The sequence below is a fragment of the Crocodylus siamensis genome, chromosome 2 (assembly GCF_052110815.1).
Source record: "Crocodylus siamensis isolate JL-2025a chromosome 2, ASM5211081v1, whole genome shotgun sequence".
Classification (NCBI taxonomy): domain Eukaryota; kingdom Metazoa; phylum Chordata; order Crocodylia; family Crocodylidae; genus Crocodylus; species Crocodylus siamensis.
Genome location: NC_143396.1, coordinates 167225889 through 167247445, shown reverse-complemented (window position 1 = coordinate 167247445; position 21557 = coordinate 167225889). Strand labels below are relative to the sequence as shown.

The following is a 21557-nucleotide window of genomic DNA, read 5'->3' as shown; positions in this document are numbered from 1 at the left end:
ATCTGAGGTAGATGTTCTCAGAGACTAGAAAGGAGATAGGGCTACAGCCAGCCCCATAACCACGACATGGCATCAAGTTTGCGCCCCATTCATGTTACAAGGTGCAGAAACATGCATAAGCTTATTATTCTTCCATTTATATCAGTTTCTAAACCCATTTAGGTTCCTTCACCCACCTTCTAGAATTGAGATACCTATTGAATACAGAAGACTTTCCAATTAATAGACCTACTGCTTGATGAACACATCCAAAACATTGTATTTCAAGTTCAAAACCAGTAAGAACACAAATGTGCAGATTGACTCTAACTGTACAATCGTTAAATTTCTTAGACTTAATTTAGGTCATATCTACAAGGTAAAGCCATCATCTGAACTGGCAGCACAATTAAGCACTGCATATTGTTTCAAGATAACTACCTCCTAAACTGGAAGCAATGTAGCTACTTCCACAGGAAGACGGGTATAGACTAAATGGCTCTGAACAGTTACAAAGCCAATTAGCCCACTCCCAAATTAATAAAATCATTGCTTCCAGTTTAGAAGACAGCCCACTTGACTTTTATGCTGCAGGTTGGTGATATGGGGAGGAATAAAATATCCAATCCCTCTAGACATTACTGATCAACAGCAAATGTTTAACTCTGTGGGCCATTTTTAACAAAATAACTTTTCAGATGCCCATGGACTTTGATGAATTTGGGATCAAGTCCTAATAGCTCATGGTTTAGTAAGAAATACAGCTGTAATCCCTGAAAAATAGCACATAAACTATTCAGATCAACAGCTATGCCAATAAAGCAGTGTTTATAGAATCAAAGAATCATAGAAAAGTAGGGCTGGAAGGGTTTTCAGGTCATCTAGTCTAACCTCACAGTCAAGGCATGATTATCCCTATTCATCCCATCTCATACAAGTGCCTGTTTAATCTAGTCATAATCTAATCAAACAATTCTGTCACATAACTACAAGGTCCACCACTGCAAAACTCAAGGAACACCCTATTTAGCCTGCCACAGGGAAAGCCAGGAGACAAAGAAACTGTTAGTGTCCTGCTGCTGCAAGGGGTGATAAAATGCACTTAAGACAGGGGTTGGCAAAATGTGGCCCGTGGGCCGGATGTGGCCTGCCAGGCCATTCTATCTAGCCCTCAGGGCTCCTAAAAAATTTAGAAAATGAATATTTATCTTCCCCAGGCTGCCTGTCATGCGGCCCTCGATGGCTTGCCAAAACTCAGCAAGTGGCCCTTCACCTGAAATAATTGCCTGCCCCAGACTTAAGAGATCCAAGAAAAAGAACTTCCCTCCCCATCCCTGCCAACAGAGAAAAGTAAAACCCCGCACATGCCATGTAAATTTGACTAGGATACTTCCCTGCTAAACCAGTGCCTTTACTGCACAACGGGCAAGTGTACGTTTGATGATTTAAGGCGCATTAGCCATTTTAAGGCATATTAAGGGTACTGTATTTGGCAATTTTAGGCTATTCAGTACTAAATTTGATACCTGCAAAAACAGGTATCAAATTTATGTGCAAATAGCTAAAGCACCTTAATGCACATGTAGACACTCTAAGGAGCATTAACGCTGTGTATGTCGACTGACTTGGGACTAACTTTAGCCCCAAGGTGGTCCACACAACCGCTTGGGAAGCGTTTCCCCCAGCCAGGCTCCATTCCCAGTGCTGGGGAACTCAGTGGTATTAATTACCACCACTGTTCCTCTGCTATCAAATTTACTGACCATGGAGAGCCCCTTGGGCTGTATGCCATTGCTCCACAGGCTAGATTTGGGCCATGGGCTGAGGGTTGAGCACCCCTAGTTAGGTTGTGCTGTTAGGCCCAGTCCTGAGCCCTGCACACTGAGATCTAAGAAAATGTAGAAGGTTCTTAGTACCGTATATTGGTATCCAAGCCCTCATCTATCCCTTAGGAACAGAGACAATCTGAGTGAAATGAAGCAGAAAAGAAGAACCAGAAGAAGGTTTATACTGTGTGAAGGGATTATGCTTAAAAAAAAAATGCTGCTAAGAATGATCAAAGAGCAGTGAGTCCATGGGTAATGAGCAAAACTGGCTTCCATCTACTGGCTCAGGGAGTCAGGGATTTGGGGCTCTATAATCCTTAAAGGACTCAGATCCACAGAGTTTATAGTCCCTATGCTCCAATCCTTAGTTTGCCCTCAGATTCATGAGGGAATTGCAAGAACAATAAATAAATGGTTTCAAGAAGGTGATCCAGACACAGCTCAGGGTTCTGTAGGATTCATAGGAAATGGACTGAGCTTCTGCTTCTTATGTATAACTTTTTTGTCTCATCCCTTTTCCATTTCAGAGTGAAAGAAGAAGAAATAGCAGAGGACTCCTGGCAACTCGCATAGAGTTTTCTCCAGGATTCTAGTAAGTCTAATCAGATAACTAGCTTTCCAAAATATTCAGGATCCTGTCTGTCTGTCTGGAATGGTGTTAATCACCATAAACTCTAACTACCCTATGAAATAAATGTATCTGGGAATGCAGGACTTAGCTCTTATCATTGACATTGTGCTTTAATTTAAGTTGGGAGAAATTAAATTATGCACACAATAGAAGCAGAAAACAAAAGGTCAAGATAGGTACATAAGCACTGCAGGGTGCTGTTGCCAGTTTCTAGCATAGAACTGAATATGAGATGCCATTGTGTGAAACAGCTGATTATTCTCTTTCCCTTCTAGGCCATTTTTGCAAGCTACTAGCTAATACAGTAGCACTGGATCCTGGCAAAGAGACAGGTTCATTGATAAAAATATTACAGACCCCTTCTGGCATCAGGACTCCTGTATGTAGTAGGGGGATGAGTCTCAAAGTTATTATTTTTTATTTACTAGAAAAAGGAGCTGATCCAGGACCAGGCACTTTCACAGGCTTTTAGACAGACATGCAGGGACAGAGAACAGCAGACAAGATTCAGAGGTTTCACTGACCAGACTCTGATGGGAGATTGAAGGGCATCCTATTCAACAGGTCATCCAGAGCCTCACCTTCTCCTTGGCTTCAGAAATTATCATATGCTGCTCCAATGGCTGAAGGAAATGGAACAACAGTGACCAAGTTTTTCCTCCTGGGAATCACAGATGATCCTCAGATGCAGGTCATCCTTTTTGTGGTGTTCCTTTCCATCTACCTAGTCAATGTGATAGGGAACCTGGGCATGATCATCCTCATCTCTCATGACCACCGGCTCCACACACCCATGTATGTGTTCCTCTGGCACCTGTCCTTCTGTGATCTCTGCTACTCCTCTGCCATTGCACCCAGGATGCTGGCTGACTTCTTGTCAAAGGAGAGAGTCATCTCTTTCTCAGGCTGTAGTGCTCAGTTCTACTTTTTTGCTGCCTTTGTGGATACGGAATGCTATGTTCTGGCTGTGATGGCCTATGACCGCTGTGTGGCCATCTGCAACCCTCTGTTGTATTCCTCTGCCATGTCCAAGAAACTCTGCATCCAACTTTTAGCAGGGTCATATATTGCTGGCATGACAAATGCAGTGATACACACAACAGCCACCTTCAGCCTGAACTTCTGTGCTTCCAATGTCATTAATCACTTCTTCTGTGATGTCCCCCCTCTGCTAACCCTGTCCTGCTCTGACACCCACATCAATGAGATCCTGCTCTTTGCCTTTGCTGGATTTGTTGAAATGAGCTCCCTCTCCGTCATCCTCATCTCTTACCTCTTCATCCTCTCTGCCATACTGAGGACCCGCTCTGCTGAAGGCAGACATAAAGCTTTCTCCACTTGTGGTTCTCACTTCACTGGGGTCACTTTGTTTTATGGGACAGTCATTTTCATGTACCTTCGACCCACATCAGTCTATTCCCTGGCCCAGGACAAATGGGCTTCCGTGTTCTACACAGTGGTGATCCCTATGATGAACCCCCTGATCTACAGCCTAAGAAACAAGGATGTGAAAGAAGCTTTCAAAAAGCTCATCAAGACGAAACAGATGTCTCCTCTAATCTAAGCCCACTCACCTGTATTGAATCTTCTTCATGGCCCTCTACCATAATGGACCATAGTGCACAGAGTACTTAAAGCGGGGTGACCATTTTTCTTTCAATTCCATTGTTTGCAATTGTACACATTTCTCTCCAAATGATTCTTAAGTGCCAGATATTTTCATATTCATTCTTAGCGCTAATGTGATTTCTTTTCTTTTTTTCTGAGAGGGGGAATGCTTAAGCCACATCTATTTGGCCTTTTTCACATTCAGCTGGGGAAATAAAATACATTGTATACTTTGCTATCTTACTATATATACACATACCATGTATATATGTGTGGGTGTATATGTGTATACCCAAATAAATGTATTTATGTTTATAGGTAAATATTCATATGCATATGTGTGTACATGTATATATAGAAAGGGAGCTAATTATCAAACTATTAGTGAACCTAGTTTAGAATGTATATAATCTGTTGCAGAACATGGGTTTTGTTAAGTTTAAACCTATTGTCTTGAAACTAGTTTTTTATTACTAATATTTGCATTGTATGGTAGCACTCAGAGGCTCCAGCCACCATCCCTCTGTACTAGGCAAACTGTAAAAACACAGTGAGGAAAAGTTAACAACTCAACACTGGGAGGCAATGACAAGGTAAAAGACTCGAGTTGTCGTGATGAATACAGCAGAGGAATGGGAGAACCAACATAATGCTGCAGCCAGGAGAGCCAACAGAAGCTTTGCATGTATAAATGCTCCTGCTGTGAACAGAGAGTTTTCTAAATTACCTCCTGAAGTCCCTTTCAGACCTCTTTTCCTACAAGGGGAAATCAAGTGCATAATAAGACATTTCAATTATCTATTAGCAACTGGTATGAACACAATTGGATCTGGTTCCACAATTCAAGGAGAATGCTGATAATTTGGAAAGGGTTAGAGACCTATAAGAAGGCTTGAAGGATAAGAAAAGATCCTAAATAGCAGGAGATGCAGTAACTGAATCTCTTTAGTGTAGCAAACAGAAGGATAATCCATCACTTGATCATGGAAGAGTGTTGGGAGGGAAAGGCAGGGCAGGGCAGGTTAATAATCAACTCTTGTCTTTCAAAGTTATAATGAGATCCAGTGACTGGAAATTGAAGCTAGATAGATTCAGACTAGAAATAAGGATCACATTTATAATGGATTGTTGTTAAACACTGGAACCACTTACCAAGGTCATGGTTGATTCTTTATTCCTGGAAATGTATACATTAAGAATGGATTTTTTTAAAGGAAGATAAGTCTCATTCAAACATGAATTAATTCAAGGAAGCCTGAAAGCTTAGGTTATACTGAAGGTCAGACTAGGTGAACACAGTGTTCCCTTGCGGATTTATAATCTGACAACTTTACAATTTTGAGACCAGTAATTTTCAACCAGGGTGCTGTGGTACCCTGGGGTGCTGCCAGATCCTTTGAAGGGTGCCCCAAGTTATGCTGAAACAAGCTACATCTAAGGAAATAAGCAGATAAACTGAGTAGATAAGCTCAGGCTTGTCCTTGCCTGGCCAATCCCCCACCCCAAATGCCCAGCCTTTCTGCAAGGAGGTAAATGCTGTAAAATAGGATCATAAGAAAATAGGGCTAGAAGGGAACTCACAAGGTCATATAGACCAGCCCCCTGCTCAAGGTAGGATCATCCCTGACTAGACCATTCCAGCCAAATGTTTGTCTAACTGGTTCTTGAAAACTTCAAAGGATGGCTATTCCATAATGGAGAGCGGGGAGAGAGAAAGAGAATTACTTTTTGAAATCAGGTTCAATTCAATTCACAGAAGGTTTGGAGGGGTGTCTCAAGGCAAAAAAAGGGTTGGGAACCAGTGTTCTAGACAACACACGCCACAGTACAGCAATGGAAATATGAACAGAGAAGGGAAGTATGCTGCCCATAAGCTTACAGTTTGTCAATGGCAGGGCTGGAATTATAAAATAGATTTTCTGACCCTTAATTCAATATTTTTTCCATTAATCTAGATTACAGGTGGTGCACTGAATAATAGAACTAAATAAATCTACAATTCATAGCATCTTTCATAAATTCCCTTCTTTTTTTTTTTTCCACTTAGGCTGCGTCCAGATGAGCGAGCACATGCCTGTTGCAGCATCTCAAATGCCACAAGGGGCATGCTAGGAATGAAAAAATGTTCCCCACACTGCATATTTCCAGGGTGGATTCTAATTTTGATACCAGGAAATCCCAGTATCAAAAAAAAAACCCATGCTGGGAAAAAGCAATGTAGGGCATGCTTCTGGCGTGTGCCCTGAAACAACAGGAGGCCAGGTCCTCCAGTGAGATGCTCTGGCACTAGCCAGAGTATCTCCATGCCTGTCGTGTGTCCCTGCTCTCCAGCATGCTGCCTCAGCATGCTGGAGCAAATAGGAAGGGGACAAGGTTTGAGTGGTGGAGTGGACCCAGGCTCTGTCCCCAGTAAGAAGGGACATGGGGGTAGAAGTGGGGTGGGGGGCTTCAACTATCTGAAGGGGTGTTGAAAGAGGATGGGGTTAGACTGTTTTCAATGGTGGCAGATGAAGAACGAGGAGCAACAGTCTTAAATTGCAGCAAGGGAAATTTAAGTTAGATATTAGGAAGAACTCTCTCATTAGGAGGGTAGTAAAACGCTAGAACAGATTACCCAGAGACATGGTGGACTCTCCATCCATGGAAGTTTTTAAGACCTACCTAGACAAGGCCTTGGCTGGGATGACCTAGTTGGGGATGGTCCTGCTTTGAGCAAGGGGTTGGACTAGATGGCCTCCTGAGGTCCCTTCCAACCATAATTTTCTATGATTCTATGATACTGTGCGTGGGGTGTGGGGGAAACTGCTTGGGAGGGGTGGGTCCTCCACCTGCCCCCCTGCATGGCATACAGCTGCTCTCCCCTCCCCCTCCACCCCCAGCAGCAGCAGGTCATCAAGGCGCTTGTGGCCTGCTACTGGCAGAGCCGTGCAGTGGTATTGCATACCCTGTGACCTGGGGTCTCCATGTGGTACATAGAGCCAGTCTGGCCCAGCATGCAACTTCAGAAAAAAATGGGCTACCCAGAGTTCCTCCTGAGCAGTCCCCTAAACCCCAGACAGGAGCAGACCCCAGCCTCTAGCTCCCCCTGGCTGAAGATCTAGGAGGGGCCAGGCAGGGTCAGTTTGCCCCAAGTAGCACAATTTGCCCCACACCAAAGTGCTTCTTCAGGCATGCATGCTGAGGTAAAATCTTCAGCACATATCTGAGCTCTACATCAGGTCAGGCTAGGTCTTGCCTCCAAGTGACCCATGTACCAGCGGGCCAGGCCAGCTCCACGGAGGCAGGACCCGGCCCGGCCTGACATGCAACCCTGTGTGCGGTGCCAGGACCCCAGGTGACAGCAAGAGTGGCCTTGTCCAGCCCAAAGGCACATGTCTCTGGACAGGGCCAGGCTCAGCCTACGTCATGTGGCACAGGTGGCACTGGGTCCCAGGCAGCCAGGGCCACACTACACTGTGGGGGTACCTGTGGCAGAAGGTTACCTGTTTCTCCTCAAAAACTCTGTTCTGTGACAATTTGGTTAGGATGGGCCCTGCAGAGGGTATAGACCTTACTCTATCTGTTTAGGTAACCTGAGCTGGATACATTCATGAGGGAGGGGGGAAACCTGCTCCCTCTGCCTACATGACTGGTATGACATACCTGTGTGAGGGGCTTGGGAACCCTGGTGGGCTAGAGACTGCCAGTCTGCCCACCAACTAGTGATGCATTTCAAATTGGTTGGCTGAGAGCCAACAGATTCTGGCCTCCATTGGACCAGGTAAATGAGGTCATAAGAGCTATATAAAATAAGGACTGCCCAGGAGGAGGGGGCAGCAGCCATGAGGAAAACTCAGAGAGAGAGGAGCTGGACCATCTGAAACTTGCTTTCTCTCTCAAAACTCATGATCAAGGAACTGCCTGCCTCCAGAGGGAATCTCCACCTGCCTCTGGATGATACTTGTGAGTAAGCTACCTGAGATCTAACTAGCTATCTAGCTTGCAGTAACTCAGATGCGTGACCAAAGGCTACTCCAGCCACCCTATTTTCTCTGTGGGATTTCTCTGATACTACTCAACTCTGTACCCTAGTCCAAACCTACCCCGTGTAACTAGTAAAGTTATCCTTTGTACCTAGCATGGGAGACTTATTGCGAGTAGGTCTAGATTATGCCTTGGAGTCCCCTTGGTTTGGCTGACTAAGGGAGACCACTACTTGTCCTTCCAACTGAGGGAAGCATCCCAAGTTCTTGAAGTGAGTCAAGCACCCATGAGGGCTACTAGGCCTGTGTTTCCCAGGGGGCACAAAGCCAGACTCAAGCCCATCCCTGGGTGGTGGCAGTTCTACCCCCAGGCTAGCAGGTGTACTCCAGAGAGGGGTTCGGCCAGACGTGAGGTGCCTCCAGGGAGGCACTCGGAGCCTGAAAGGTGATGGGACAGTGAGGTGGGTGGCCCAATGCAGGAGTACCCCCTACTGGCCCGCCACAGTGCTCTGATAGTAACAGTCCCCAAGTGCCCCACAGCTACTGCTGCTGTGGGGGGCTGTGTGCCATGCAGGGGAGGGCCAGTGGGGGACCCACCCCTCCTGAGCAATCCTCCCTAGCCCCACACAATCCCCCTCCACCCTCATGTCCCTACTTATCAGAGTACAGATCTAAGCCACTGTTGCAGCCTTGCCACACTTCTATTTGCCCCAGCACACTGAGGCAGCCTGCTGGAGCAACAGGGGCATGGGGCAGGTATAGAGATGCTCTGGCTAGGTGCCACAGCATCTCTGTGGAGGACCTAGCTTCCAGTTGCTTCAGGGCATTCCTGGAGCGTGCCCTGCACCACCTTTTTTTCAGTGTTTTTGGGTTTGGGGGGCGGGTTTTGATACTGGGATTCTCCAGTATCACATTTAGAGTCCATGCTATATACATTTTTGTTGTTCCCACTGTGCCTCTCGCAGTATCTTAAACTGCTTTGAGATGCAACAAAAGGCACATGCTCACTTGTCTGGATGCTCTCTGTGTTCCCAGAAGTGCTTACTTTATGTCACACAAGGTTAGGCCCCAGACCCTTGCAAAACCAGTCATTACACTAGTAATTCTTTACTCTTAGTTCTTAAATAAGTTCTTGTAAATTAAGTTGTTTCCACACCACAAGCCTTATCAGGATACCTCTATAGGTCATTCTTCAAGCACAAGCTGTAATGCTCAATTAATAGCTATGGGTTTGAGAGGACTAACACAAGACTTGACCCTTTCAGCTTTATGACCCAGAACAAGTGGCATGCATCTCAACAGCTGCACAGCATGCACAGTGTTTCTAGGTGCATTTTTTTAGGGAAGAAAACAGTTTCCCCTACTTAATACATGCACCCTTAATGTATCCTGGCATGCCATTAGCCTTCTTAGCAACAAGACACACTGTTGGCTCATACCCAGGTCCTTTTCTGCAGAGTAGCTGCTTAGGCAGTCAGTCCCTAGTGCATGGGTATGTTCTATGCTAGGTACAGGACTTTGCACTTGTCTTTATTGAACCTCAGGAGATTTATTTTGATCCAATCCTACAATTTATCAAGATCTTTCTAAGTCCTAGCCCTACCCTCCAGTATATCTACTACTTCTCTTATATTGGTGTCATCAACCAACTCGCTGAGGGAGCACTCCATCCATCTTCCAGGTCATTGATGAATGTACTGAACAAAACCAGCACCAGAACTGACCTTGCGGAGGCACTCCACTTGATAACAGCTGCCAACTAGACATCAAGCCCTTTATTACTACCCTTTGAGCCTGACAACTCAGCCAGTTTTCTATCTACCTTAGAGTCCATTCATCCAATCCGTACTTCCTCAGTTTGTAAGAACATTGGGAGAGACTGTATGAAAAGCCTTGCTGAAGGCAAGTCTTGATGTTCCACTAATTAAGCTAGTCTTTCTCCTGCACTTCTGTTGTCTTTCAGCTGCTCCTAGTAATATAAGCTGCCTGACACATGACAATTTTCACCACTTAATGCATTCTAAAGCCATCACTTAATACACGTGGGCAATTTTAGATTGCCTTTAAAATGGAGAAATATTCTAAATTAAACCTGGTTGTGTGAGTTTTAAGTGTAAGGCAAATTAAGATAATGTATCCCAGCCTTCTTAATTCACCTTTATTTCACGAGTATTTAATATGCTTTATCCCAGTGGTAACTGGTTATTGCTACCACCAAACGTAGCTGTGGAACAAGTTTCCCAACACTCCTCCCCACCCTCTGCTAAGTAGTCTCTTTTGTGTCAAAATACAATAAAATAAAACTTTACCAGGACACCCCTTGGAGTAACTAGGAACAACGACCACAAACTGATGGAGAGCAGATTTAGGTTAGACATCAGGAAGAACTTCTTTATGGTAAGGGTTGTCAGGATCTGGAATGGGCTTCCAAGGGACATGGTTCTCTTCTCTACCTTGGGGGGTCTTTAAGAGGAGGTTAGACATACACCTGGCTGGGGTCGTCTGACCCCAGCGCTCTTTCCTACCCAGGGCAGGGGGTTGGACTCGATGATCTGCTAAGGTCCCTTCCGACCCAAAGATCTATGAAAATAAAATAAAAATAACCACTTTTTCAATCTCCTTTCCCATTCTCATTCACAGAGGGATCCAGGAAACACAGGGGTCTTAGGCCTGGCCAAGGCAACAGAGCTCCCAGGTGCCCTGCTATCTCCACCTCTGCATGGTAGCACATGCAACACCTTCCCTGGCATGAGCTGAGACCCAGTTACGATCCCTTTATGTACAGCTATCAGTTGCAATGGTTTCCTGAAAACAGTGGAAGACCCTGGCAAAATTAAACCTGCACAATTGTCAGATCCTTTCCAATTACACATAGTGTTCCTCTAGGTAAAATGCCCAAGTGTTCAAAAAAACCCAGCCATTTACCTATCTTATTAAAGTATGGCTCTAACAACACCAAAGTCACAAATTCAACCCCCAGTTGGGGTAAATGATCTCTTGAGGTTCCTTCCAACCTTAACTTTTTTATAAATTGATTTATTGCTCCATCACTATTGTGAGTTAGCCTATTTGTTTATGTTTTAGGTCTTTGTTTCTTTTTAATGGCCTGCTCTGTAATTACATGCAGCAGCAGCAGGAATCTACTCAGGTGTCTCCCTATCCTATTTCCCTTTTATACCTTTGCTTTCAGTGAATCACAGCACCTCCCCTATACCCAGGTTTCAGCAGGAAGCTCAATCAGGGCAATCAACTCAGTTCACACACGTTAGGCAGCTAAACTAAAGACCTTGATCCTTTCCAATAGAAGTCAATGGAAAAAGCCCAGTGACTGCTATAAAGCAGAAAGGGGCTTTGAATTAAGCTGCACAAATAATAGCAAGTTTCCTGCTTTTCCAGAGGTGTACTTGGTAGCCATATTTGTCTATGGCAAGAAGACGTACAAAAAACCAGAACTCTTGGTTCCAAAATGATATCTTTTAATAATTTAAAAGGTATAATTTAATTCCAAAATGACTCCCAGAGCCTGACCAAGGGACTTATCCTGAAAGCTTGCAGAAAAGGACAATTTTCTTGCAATTTCCCAGTTGGTCTAATAAAAAGTATCATTTTGGAACCAAGAGTTCTAGTTTTTTGTATGTCTGCTTTTCAAGAGATACTTTCTCTTTAAAGGGTCAGAGCTTGCCAGATGACTTGCTCTTTGCACGGACAGGATCAACATATTGCAGGATCATGATCCAAGCAAAATAACTTACCACTTAAGAAACAGTCAGGCCTGGGGTTACCACTAGCTGTAGCCCCCAGCTCTAATCACTACAACCCACAGCCCTTGCAAATGACCCAGGCGTCCGGGCTCCCAACCCCCTGCTCTAACCACTACCCCCAACTACCACCACGGACAACCTAAGCATTGAGGATCCTGGCCCTCTGCTCTACCCACTACCCCACACTTCTCTCCCAGAGAACCCAGAGGTCACAGCTGCATATAACAGGGACCTTTTATTCATCACCAAGATGCAGCCAGCTCTGGGGTGGGGTACAGTTGCATATAACCTGGGACCCTGCACAGTACTGAGATGCAGCCAGGTCTGGGGTAGGGGCAGCTGAAGAAAACATGAAGGAAACCATGGGTCTTCCATTGCAGGCTGGAACTCTGCCAACCTGAAATGGGAAACCCATGGTTTCTTTCATGTTTTGTTCTTCGGAGAAAATCTGTGTTTTTCCACAGCAAATGGAAGATCTGGATCCCTGGTCATGATAATTAAGTATTCTTAATTACACAGCATCTGGTACCCCCTGCCTCCTACTCTAGAAATCTTTTCCCTGTTCACTGTGGCTGTAGATTCATCAACCAGAAGAGCTTCTTCTCACTTGTGCTTAGGCAGTTCTGGACTACCATCACCATTTCATGTATATAAATCTCAACTGGTCAGGAAAGGTGCAGAAGGCCATGATACTGAGGATCTCCCTCTTCCCTGATATGACGGAGTGGAGAGAATTTGCCCCTGGTATGCATGACATTCAGGTTGACAGGAGTGACAGGTTGAAGGAGGGTGGCTGGGTTGTGTGAGATGTGTGGGTCTGCATGTATGGCAATGCAAGGGAGGGTGCACATGTATGGTGGGGTGTGCATGTGGGACTCACCCTATGAATACACACACACACACAGCCTCTGCCTGCACATACGTATACACACATACCGGTGTGATCAGCATTGACCCCAGACCCTGCAGTGAGTGGTGCCTCCTGGTGGTGTCCATCAGGGAACAGGCAAGAGAATAACAGGAGGAGGTGGCGAGGCTCCGAAGCATCCTTTGCCACAAGGTGTTCATTGATTTGATGCTGGAGGAGACCTCCATGACTGTGGAAGAAGAAATTAAAGACACAGTGCTAGAGAAGAGAAAAGACATGGACACCCAAGAGGTTGGAAGCTGGAGGCTTGTGACTTCTGGCAGCAAGCAGAGATCTTCACCTCTTGAGGAGTTCGTGACCCCTTGCGGAGCTGTTCCCAAAGACACAGAGTCTCTGTCTGTCTCAAAATTTATTCAGCATGCTGGGCACCCTGAGCGAACTCAGAGGCCCCGAATAAAACTGTTAGAGGTGATTTATAGTCTACAGACAAGATGCGCGCGCAGGTGAAGGAAAACAAGATGTTAGGTCAGTGTGGGAAAACTCTGAATTGTTTCAAAACTGGTTTTTGGCTGCATGTTAACTAATGGAGCGGGGGTTGTATCTCTGCTTCATACTTCAAGGTGACGAGGCCTGTGTCTTATCAGCCTGTCCTTGAAGCACTGAGCCTGCTAACACTATTATTTACAAACTTGTACCAGCCTGTCCTTAGAGGCTGAGTCTGCTATAGGAGTTTAACTGTTAGTAAAATTTCTACAATTCCCCACTTTGATCCTGGCCTTCAAAGGCCGGGATCACTTTCTACTATATTTGGCACATATTGTCCATTGATTGTTGGATCTCCGCAGCCGAAGGGGAGGTACACGATGAGGTTCCATTGGGGTAAACACTGCAGGTTTCACGTGTGTGTGATGGATCCACGAATTCCTTTCAGCGATTTTGATTGCAGAGTGGGTAGTCAGTAGGACTTGGTATGGTCCTTCCCACGTTGGGACTAGGCAATTTTTCCATCACGGAACATGGACCCACATGTAGTCACCGGGACTGAAGGGGTGTATCTTGCAATCAAAGGGTACAGGTTGCTGAACAGCAGCACAGCGCTGTAGAGAAGTAAGCTGTTTCTGCAAAGAAATCACATAATGGGTTAAATTCTCATCCCCCACTAGCAATCCTGTATTTGGAGGAAGGAAACCACGGGTAATGGGGGGTGGATGACCAAACAAAAGCTCATAGGGAGATATCTTAACATCAGCTCTAGGCGCGTTTCGCATAGCAAACAGTGCAAGGGGCAATGCCTCGGGCCACTTAAGCTGAGTTTCCGAACACACTTTACCTAGAAGGGTTTTTAGAGTCCGATTTGCCCTTTCCACCCCTCCAGATGACTGAGGGTGATAAGGGGTGTGAAGCTGCCTAGTGATTCCCAACCGTGTGTAAATTGTTTGTAAGACCTGGGAGGTGAAGTGACCTCCTTGATCTGAGTCAATGACTTGAGGTATGCCAAACCACGGAATAATGTCCTTTAGAAGTGCATGAGCAACTTGCTGATGAGAGGCATGGGTGGCAGGAAACGCCTCCACCCAATGGGTGAGCTGATCTCACACTACTAAGGCATATCTATATCCTCAGCACTGGGGAAGTTCAATGAAGTCTATTTGCAGTCTCTCAAATGGTTGATATGCCCAAGGTCGGCCCCCAGGTGGGGCTTTTCTCTCTGGGCCAGAGTTGAATGCTGGGCAAGTGGAGCAGACGCTGGTCACTTGTTTAGTCACTGCATGGATCCCAGGGGCAAACCAAACTCGGAGAATGGTTTCAGCTATGGCAGTTCCTCCATAATGACCTTGCCTATGGACTATTTGGCACAGGGGCCACTGTAATGTTTTAGGCAAGTTGCGGCGGTCATCGCTGGTGTACCACAGTCCATCTTTTGAATAAGCCCCATAGAGACATTTCCAGTCTTCTTCTTCTCCTTTGCACGCTTGCTCATATCCTTCCAAGGCTCTGGGTGTCTTCCACACAGGAGCAAGGGCATTGAAACTTAGGGGTTGCTGAGCAGCAGCTTTGGCAGCACCATCCGCCCGCTCATTTCCTTTAGCCTCAGGCGTGCTCCCGCCGGTGTGTGTGGCGACATGTATTATGGCTATCTGTCTGGGTTTCTGGATGGCTTCCAGGAGCTCAGAAACCTGAGTGGAGTTTGCAATCTTTGCTCCGGAAGAAGTAATGTAGCCTCGCTGTTTCCATAATTGCCCGGTGGAGTGGCAAATTCCAAACGCATACCAATTGTCAATGTATACATTTAAAGTCATCCCGGTTGCCAGTTCACATGCATGAGTTAAAGCAATCAGTTCAGCTGCTTGTGCACTTAGCCAGTGAGATAAGGGCTTTGCTTCAACGATGTTGAGGTCAGTGACAACCGCATACCCAGTCCGACGAACTCCAGCTTCTATGTAGGAGGACCCATCCACATAGAAGACTAAGTCAGGATTGTTCAGGGGCACATCAGTGAGGTGGTCTCGGGGCTTTTCCATCATACGAACGACGGTGCAGCAGTCGTGATGTGGCTCTCCATCCTCGGGATGAGGCAAAAGCGAGGCCAGGTTGAGGCTAGTACAGCGTGAGATGCGCACATTTTTGGCAGCTAGCAGAGTCACTTCATACCGGGCTAGACACTGGTGAGAGAAGGCTTGAGTCTTTTCTTTAGTCATTAGGGCTTCAAGTTCATGAGGAACCCTGACTTCAAGGGGGTACCCCACGACTAGCTCTTTTGATCGCTCAACAAGCAGTGCTGCTGCTGTAATGGTGCGCAGACACTGACTACCCCTTTTGCCACTGGATCTAAGGTGGCAGAGTAATAAGCGATTGGGCGTAACTGAGGTCCCAGTTTCTGGGTTAGGACTCCTGGAGCTACTCCCCATCTCTTGTGGACAAACAACACAAACGGCTTCTTGTAGTTGGGGAGTCCTAGAGCAGGGGCTTGTGATAGCTGGTGTTTAACTTGGTGAAAAGCATGGTCTAACTCAGGGGTCCACTGAACCGCTTCAGGTTCTCCCTTCCGAGTGGTCTCTACCAGAGGCTTAACCATGTCTCCATAAGCAGGGATCCACAGCCGGCAAAATCCAGCTGCTCCTAAAAAGGCTTGCATATGCCTTTTAGTGGTGGGCTTTGGCAAGTCTTTTATAGCCTTTACCCTTTCATCAGACAATTCCCACAGTCCCTCTGAGATCACATGCCCAAGGTATGTAACCTTCTTTTGGCAATATTGTAATTTTCCTGGGGATACTTTATGTCCTCATTCAGCTAATGCTTCTAATAGTTTTAAAGTGTCCGTCCAGCAGCTTACCTGAGTCCGTGATGCTAGTAGTAGGTCATCTACATACTGTACAAGCACTGTATCCGAGGTAAGTATGATACCTTGTAAGTCTCTCGTCAGGATTTGGCTGAAGATAGTAGGACTCTTGGTGTATCCTTGGGGAAGTCGTGTCCAGGTTAAATGTTGTTTTCTTTTCCAAGTGAAGGCAAAAAGGTATTGAGACTGGGCTGCAACTGGGATTGAAAAGAAGGCAGCACACAAATCAATTACTGTGAATCGAGTGGCCCACCATGGGATGGAGGTAACAATAGTGGCAGGGTTAGGAACTACGGCAGCTCTGGGAATCACATAATCATTTATAGCACATAAGTCTTGCACAAAATGATAAACAGGCTTGCCATCCTTTCCTAATTTAGGTTTCCTGACTGGTAACACACGGGTATTACAAGGAGACTGACACTCCACTAAAATCCCTTTCCTGATGTATTCATCTATAAGGGGCTGCAAACCTTCTTCTGCTTCTTTATTCAGTGGGTACTGAGGCATGCGAGGCAGGACTTCCGCCTTGGTTTGAATAACAACCAGAGTGGCAGACTTCAGCAGTCCTATATCGGTGGCCTCCCAGCCCCACAATGTGGCTGGTAATCGTTGTAGTTCCACCGGTAAATTTCTCCTTTCCCCCCCAAGGCCAATGCCCTGGTGAAATAAGGCAGTTTGTCAATTGGTAATTCTAAAGTTATTCCCTCCGGACTACAGCGTAGAGTGGCCCTCAGCTTACACAGTAAGTCCCATCCTAATAAATTCATAGGAGCATGGGCAGACAACAAAAAAGAGTGTTCACATGACAAGGGTCCCACTTGGACTCGAGTAGGGGCACTTCTGCTAGTTTTGAACAATTCCCCCCTCACTCCCATCACATTCTCAGTTCCTTCCTCAATTAGACCTGCACACTTAGGAGTTGTAGATAACATAGACATAGTAGTGCCAGTGTCAATTAAACAATCATATTGTTGCTCTCCTACCTGAATTGAGGCAACAGGGTTGCTCTTATTGCAATTTATAGTTACCGCAGGGCAGAGTGGGTGAGGGTGGTCAGTCGGGTCATTGAGTGCTTCTTTCCTGTGAGTAGTCTTTGACACCGGCTCCTGGCATCACTGGTCCGGAGGGGGCCGCTGTTCTGAGATGGCTCCGATGTTCATCCCCTTCCTCTGGGGACACTCTCATTTGAAGTGTCCAGGTTGTTTACAGTAGTAACATACTTCGCTGGCCCTCTGAACTGTGGACCACCCCTCGCCCTGGTTTCTCTGACCTAATCCCCTCCGCTGAAACCCTCTCTGGCCCCTTCCCCTGTTCCGTCCTCTTCCTGACATGCTGTACACAGTTCCCTCAACCATTGCAGCTACTAGCTTAAAATCTTCCTTTCTCTCCTTCTTTCTTTCCCTCTCCTTTCTCCCATCAAACACATAGCTTGCTATGTTTCTTATCTCTAACATACTCTTTCCTTCCCAACCTGGAGTATACTTGCAGAAATGCTCCTTGATATCGGGAGCACTCTGGTTTACAAAGGCTGATACCAGCGAAGGCACATGCTCTGGTTTATCTATATCAAGACGAACGTATGTCTTGGCTGCTTCACACAAATGGGTAAAGAAGGCATCTGGATGCTCCTCAGGTCCCTGTTTGCATGCATGGAATTTTCCCCAATTCACAGGCTTTTTACTTGCTTCATCAAAGCCTGCTAGTAAATCATTCCGGGCTTCCCTCAGGGATGCCCTTCCCCCGGGGGTGTTGTAATCCTAATTAGGTTCATTAGATGGCCAAGGATCTCTGTTTGCTGCTGAGGCAACAGCCCTGGCACAGTCTAAAACTTTAGCCCGCTCGTCTGGGGTTAGTAGGGTATCCATGAGTTCCTGCATGTCTGACCAAGAAGGGTCATAAGTATGGACTATGCGCCGAATAGTCCATCCTACCTCATCAGGTTTCTCTCAAAAAGAGGGGGTTTGTTGTTGCAAAATGAGGAGGTCCCCTTGGGTGAAAGGCACATGAATTAGAGTAGGGCAAACCTGGAAGCTGCCCCCGCCATCCACAAACGGGACTGGGTAGGTTCGCAAAGGAGCCTGAACCACTGCATTCAGGTGCTCTTTCCCCTGGCTGGGTGGAAATGCCTCCCCCACAGGACCCTGGCTCTGGGTCCAGACCAAAGAAAAACCTCTGGAGGCAGGGGGTCCGGAGCTCGGAGCCAGTGCTGATGCCAGGGGAGTTGCAGTGCTCTTGTCAGGGGGAAGGGGTTGACTGGGGACAGGGAGAGCAGGGTAGAGAGGCTCAGGTCCATCTTCAGACTCTACAGAGACTGAAATCGGAGGATCATAAGGAGGTGGAGTGGTAGAGTAAAGAACCAGTTTTGGGGCTTTTCTGGCCAATTCAGCCCACAGGTACCAATAATCCATCTGTTGAGGTTTTAAAGCTACTAATTCCATTTCAAGGAATGCCAAATGAGACCGATCAAATGAGCCAAATTTTGGCCACCGTTTATCCGGAGCACCTTGTTGAGTTAAGACAGCCCACTCCTGTGTACACAAAATACAAGCACGCTTCCTGCCCATGCCAGACTGCACCGGCAGATTCCCTTCTCCCCAAACCTGGAGAAGCCTCCCTAAAGGAGATCCTGGTGGGACGTTTGAAGCTGATTGTCCCATTCTCCTGAGACTTAAGCACTCTGGTCTATAAATTCCTGGGAACAGCTACCCCTTATGGCGGGCCCCACTTACCTGACGCCCGGACCAAGCCCTCCGAATGGTGACAAACTCACCTATGCCGGCTGGGAGGGTTGGTCCGAATGATGAGCTGCTGGGCCAGTACACAAGGGGTCCCATCTGGGTCGCCAAATTGTTGAGGAGTTCGTGACCCCTTGCGGAGCTGTTCCCAAGGACACAGAGTCTCTGTCTGTCTCAAAATTTATTCAGCATGCTGGGCACTCTGAGCGAACTCAGAGGCCCCGAATAAAACTGTTAGAGGCGATTTATAGTCTACAGACAAGATGCGCGTGCAGGTGGGAATTTTCCACTGTGAAGGAAAACAAGATGTTAGGTCAGTGTGGGAAAACTCTTAATTGTTTCAAAGCTGGTTTTTGGCTGCGTGTTAACTAATGGAGGGGAGGTTGTATCTCTGCTTCATACTTCAAGGCGATGAGGCCTGTGTCTTATCAGCCTGTCCTTGAAGCACTGAGCCTGCTACACTATTATTTATGATCTTGTACCAGCCTGTCCTTAGAGGCTGAGTCTGCTATAGGAGTTTAACTGTTAGTAAAATTTCTACACATGTCCACCTGCAGTCGTTCATCTGGAGAACAGACATGCAGCCCTATCAGCAGAGAGGCAGGAACATGTTCCATTGGTGGAGGAAGACAGGCCAGGCCTCACTGAGTTGGGAAGGATCAAGATGACTGCCACTAAAAAGAAGCGATAAGTGGTAATGGTTGGAGACTCCCTTCTGCTGCAGATGGAGGGAGCCATCTGTTAACCTGACCTGTTGTCTTGAGAGGATTGCTGCTTGCCCAGAGCCCAGATCTAAGATGTCATGGAGAAATTACTGAGGCTGACTATTACCCCATGCTGCTCCATCCATGTGGGCACTAATAATACTGCCAGGAGAGACTCTGAGCATATCAAAAGTGACTACAGGGTTTGGGGTTCAAGGGTGAGGGGGTCTGGGGCTCAAATTGAGTTCTCATCAATCCCTCCAGTCAAGGGAAAGGCCCTGGGCAAGAGTAGGTGCATCCTGCAGATCAAAACCTGGCTGTGCAGGTTGTGATGCCAGCAGGTCTTTGGATTCTCTGACCATGGGATGTTCTTCCAAGAAAGATTGCTCGTAAGAGGTGGAATCCACCCAACAAAGAGAGGGAAGAGCATCTTCACAGGTAGACTTGCTAGGAGGGCTTTAAAACCAGATTTCCCAAGTTATAGAAATGAGAGCCCTGAGTAAGTAGGGAAGCAGGAAACTGGGAGGAAGAGAAAGCAGAAAAGGCCAACAGGGGAGGTACATTCATGTGTAACAGACTTACCTGATTGAACTGCAACATGTCTGGGGCTCAAGAATCCTCAATTCTGATTCATGGAGCCAATCCACCAATCGGGAACAAGCTGTGGGAAAGCGGGCACTGCCCCTTTCCCAAAGGGAGGGGGAAGAGGAGCTCCCCAGCCAGACTGTGGACTTCAGCATGGCAGATCCACCAGACTTTAAGGGCAGAACACCGGATGCCCCCAGCACCAGGGAGGGCACACTATTTGGGGCACACGGACCCCCGAGCCAGAGAGAGCCAAGCATTTGGGGTGCACAAACCCCAGCGCCAGAGAGGGCACAGTATTCAGGGTGCACGGACCCCAGTGCCAGACATGGCACAGCACTTTGCAGGGCTGCAGAGAGCCCAAGCGCCAGGGAGGCGCAGAAAGAGACAGGGCTGCAGAGATCCCAAGCGCCTGTGAAGGTGCAGTGTGAAACGGGGCTGTGGAGAGCCTGAGTGCCAATGAAGGCACAGCGTGAGACATGGCTGCAGAGAGTCCAGGGAGGACCAGGGGGCTGAATTATAACAAGGCCCAGACCGAACATCATCAGTTCCATCTGCGAGGTTTGGGGCATGGTAAAGGAGTGGTTGGAGCCACGCATAGCCCATAAGGCGAGGGTGCCCCGAAACACCCATTGTGACATTCATCCTGCATTGGGTCCCACTAGGGGTCTGGGGACACACAGGGTCCTGAGAATCAATCTTGACTGTGTCCAAGAGGACTTAGAGGTAGCCTCCCTATCATTCATACCATCAAAGACGTGGCAGTCGAGAATCAAGGGTGCCCATTGGGCTGACTTGGCACAGTAGGGGCCTTGGGATATAACAGCCCTCCTTAAGGACCCCGTCCCGTGACACACATAGACTCATTGATGAATTTTTCCAGGATTTTCCCTGGGATAGAAGTTAGACTAATTGACCTATAGTTGCCTGGGTCCTCTCTCCTCCCCTTCTTGAAGATGGTCACAACATTGGCCCTCTTCCAGTCTTCAGAGACCTCCCCCAAGTGCCACAAGTTTTGGAAGAGCTTTGCCAAAAGTCTCGTAATGACTTTGGCCAACTCCTTCAGCACTCTCGGATAAAATGCATCCCATCCTGCTGACTTATAAATGTCTAAGTTTTCTAACTGATCAAACACCAGCTCAACTTCAACAGTAGGAAGGCGGTCATTCCCACCATGCACATTCTGAACCTTATCTAGTATGACTTTCCCCTTAGCCCAGTGAAATACTGAAGCAAAGTAGTGATTCAGGAGTTAAGTTTTCTCCTGAGTATCAGTAACCAGCTGTCCTGAGTTGTTAAGCAATGACCCCATGCTTCCATTTGTTTTCTTCCTGTTCCCTATATACCTAAAGAAGGACTTCTTATTGTCCTTGATTTCTGTGCTAGCCTAATTCAGTCACTGCCTTAGCCTTTCTTATCTGCTCCCTACAAGTGTGGGCCGTTGTTGTATAGTCCTCCTTGGGAACTGTCCCAAGCTTCCATTGTTTGTATGCCTCTGTCTTCTTTTTCAAGAGGACCATGATATCCATATTAAGCCAAGAGGGCTTACCAGCCC

General features: G+C 46.8%; 1 protein-coding gene across 2 annotated transcripts; it reads left to right on the top strand.

Annotated features, from left to right (window-relative positions):
- The first annotated feature begins 3055 nt into the window (after positions 1 to 3055).
- On the top strand, positions 3056 to 9215 carry LOC149871130 (olfactory receptor 5AR1-like). 2 transcript variants are annotated; one of them, XM_090034828.1, is made up of 2 exons: positions 3056 to 3967; positions 9183 to 9215. In XM_090034828.1, the coding sequence occupies exons 1-2, from the start codon at positions 3056 to 3058 to the stop codon at positions 9213 to 9215; spliced, it is 945 nt and encodes a 314-aa protein (XP_089890954.1). The 2 variants fall into 2 exon arrangements, with proteins under 2 accessions (XP_089890954.1, XP_089890953.1); XM_090034827.1 differs by lacking the exon at positions 9183 to 9215 and having other exon boundaries at positions 3056 to 4000.
- The last annotated feature ends 12342 nt before the right edge of the window (positions 9216 to 21557 follow it).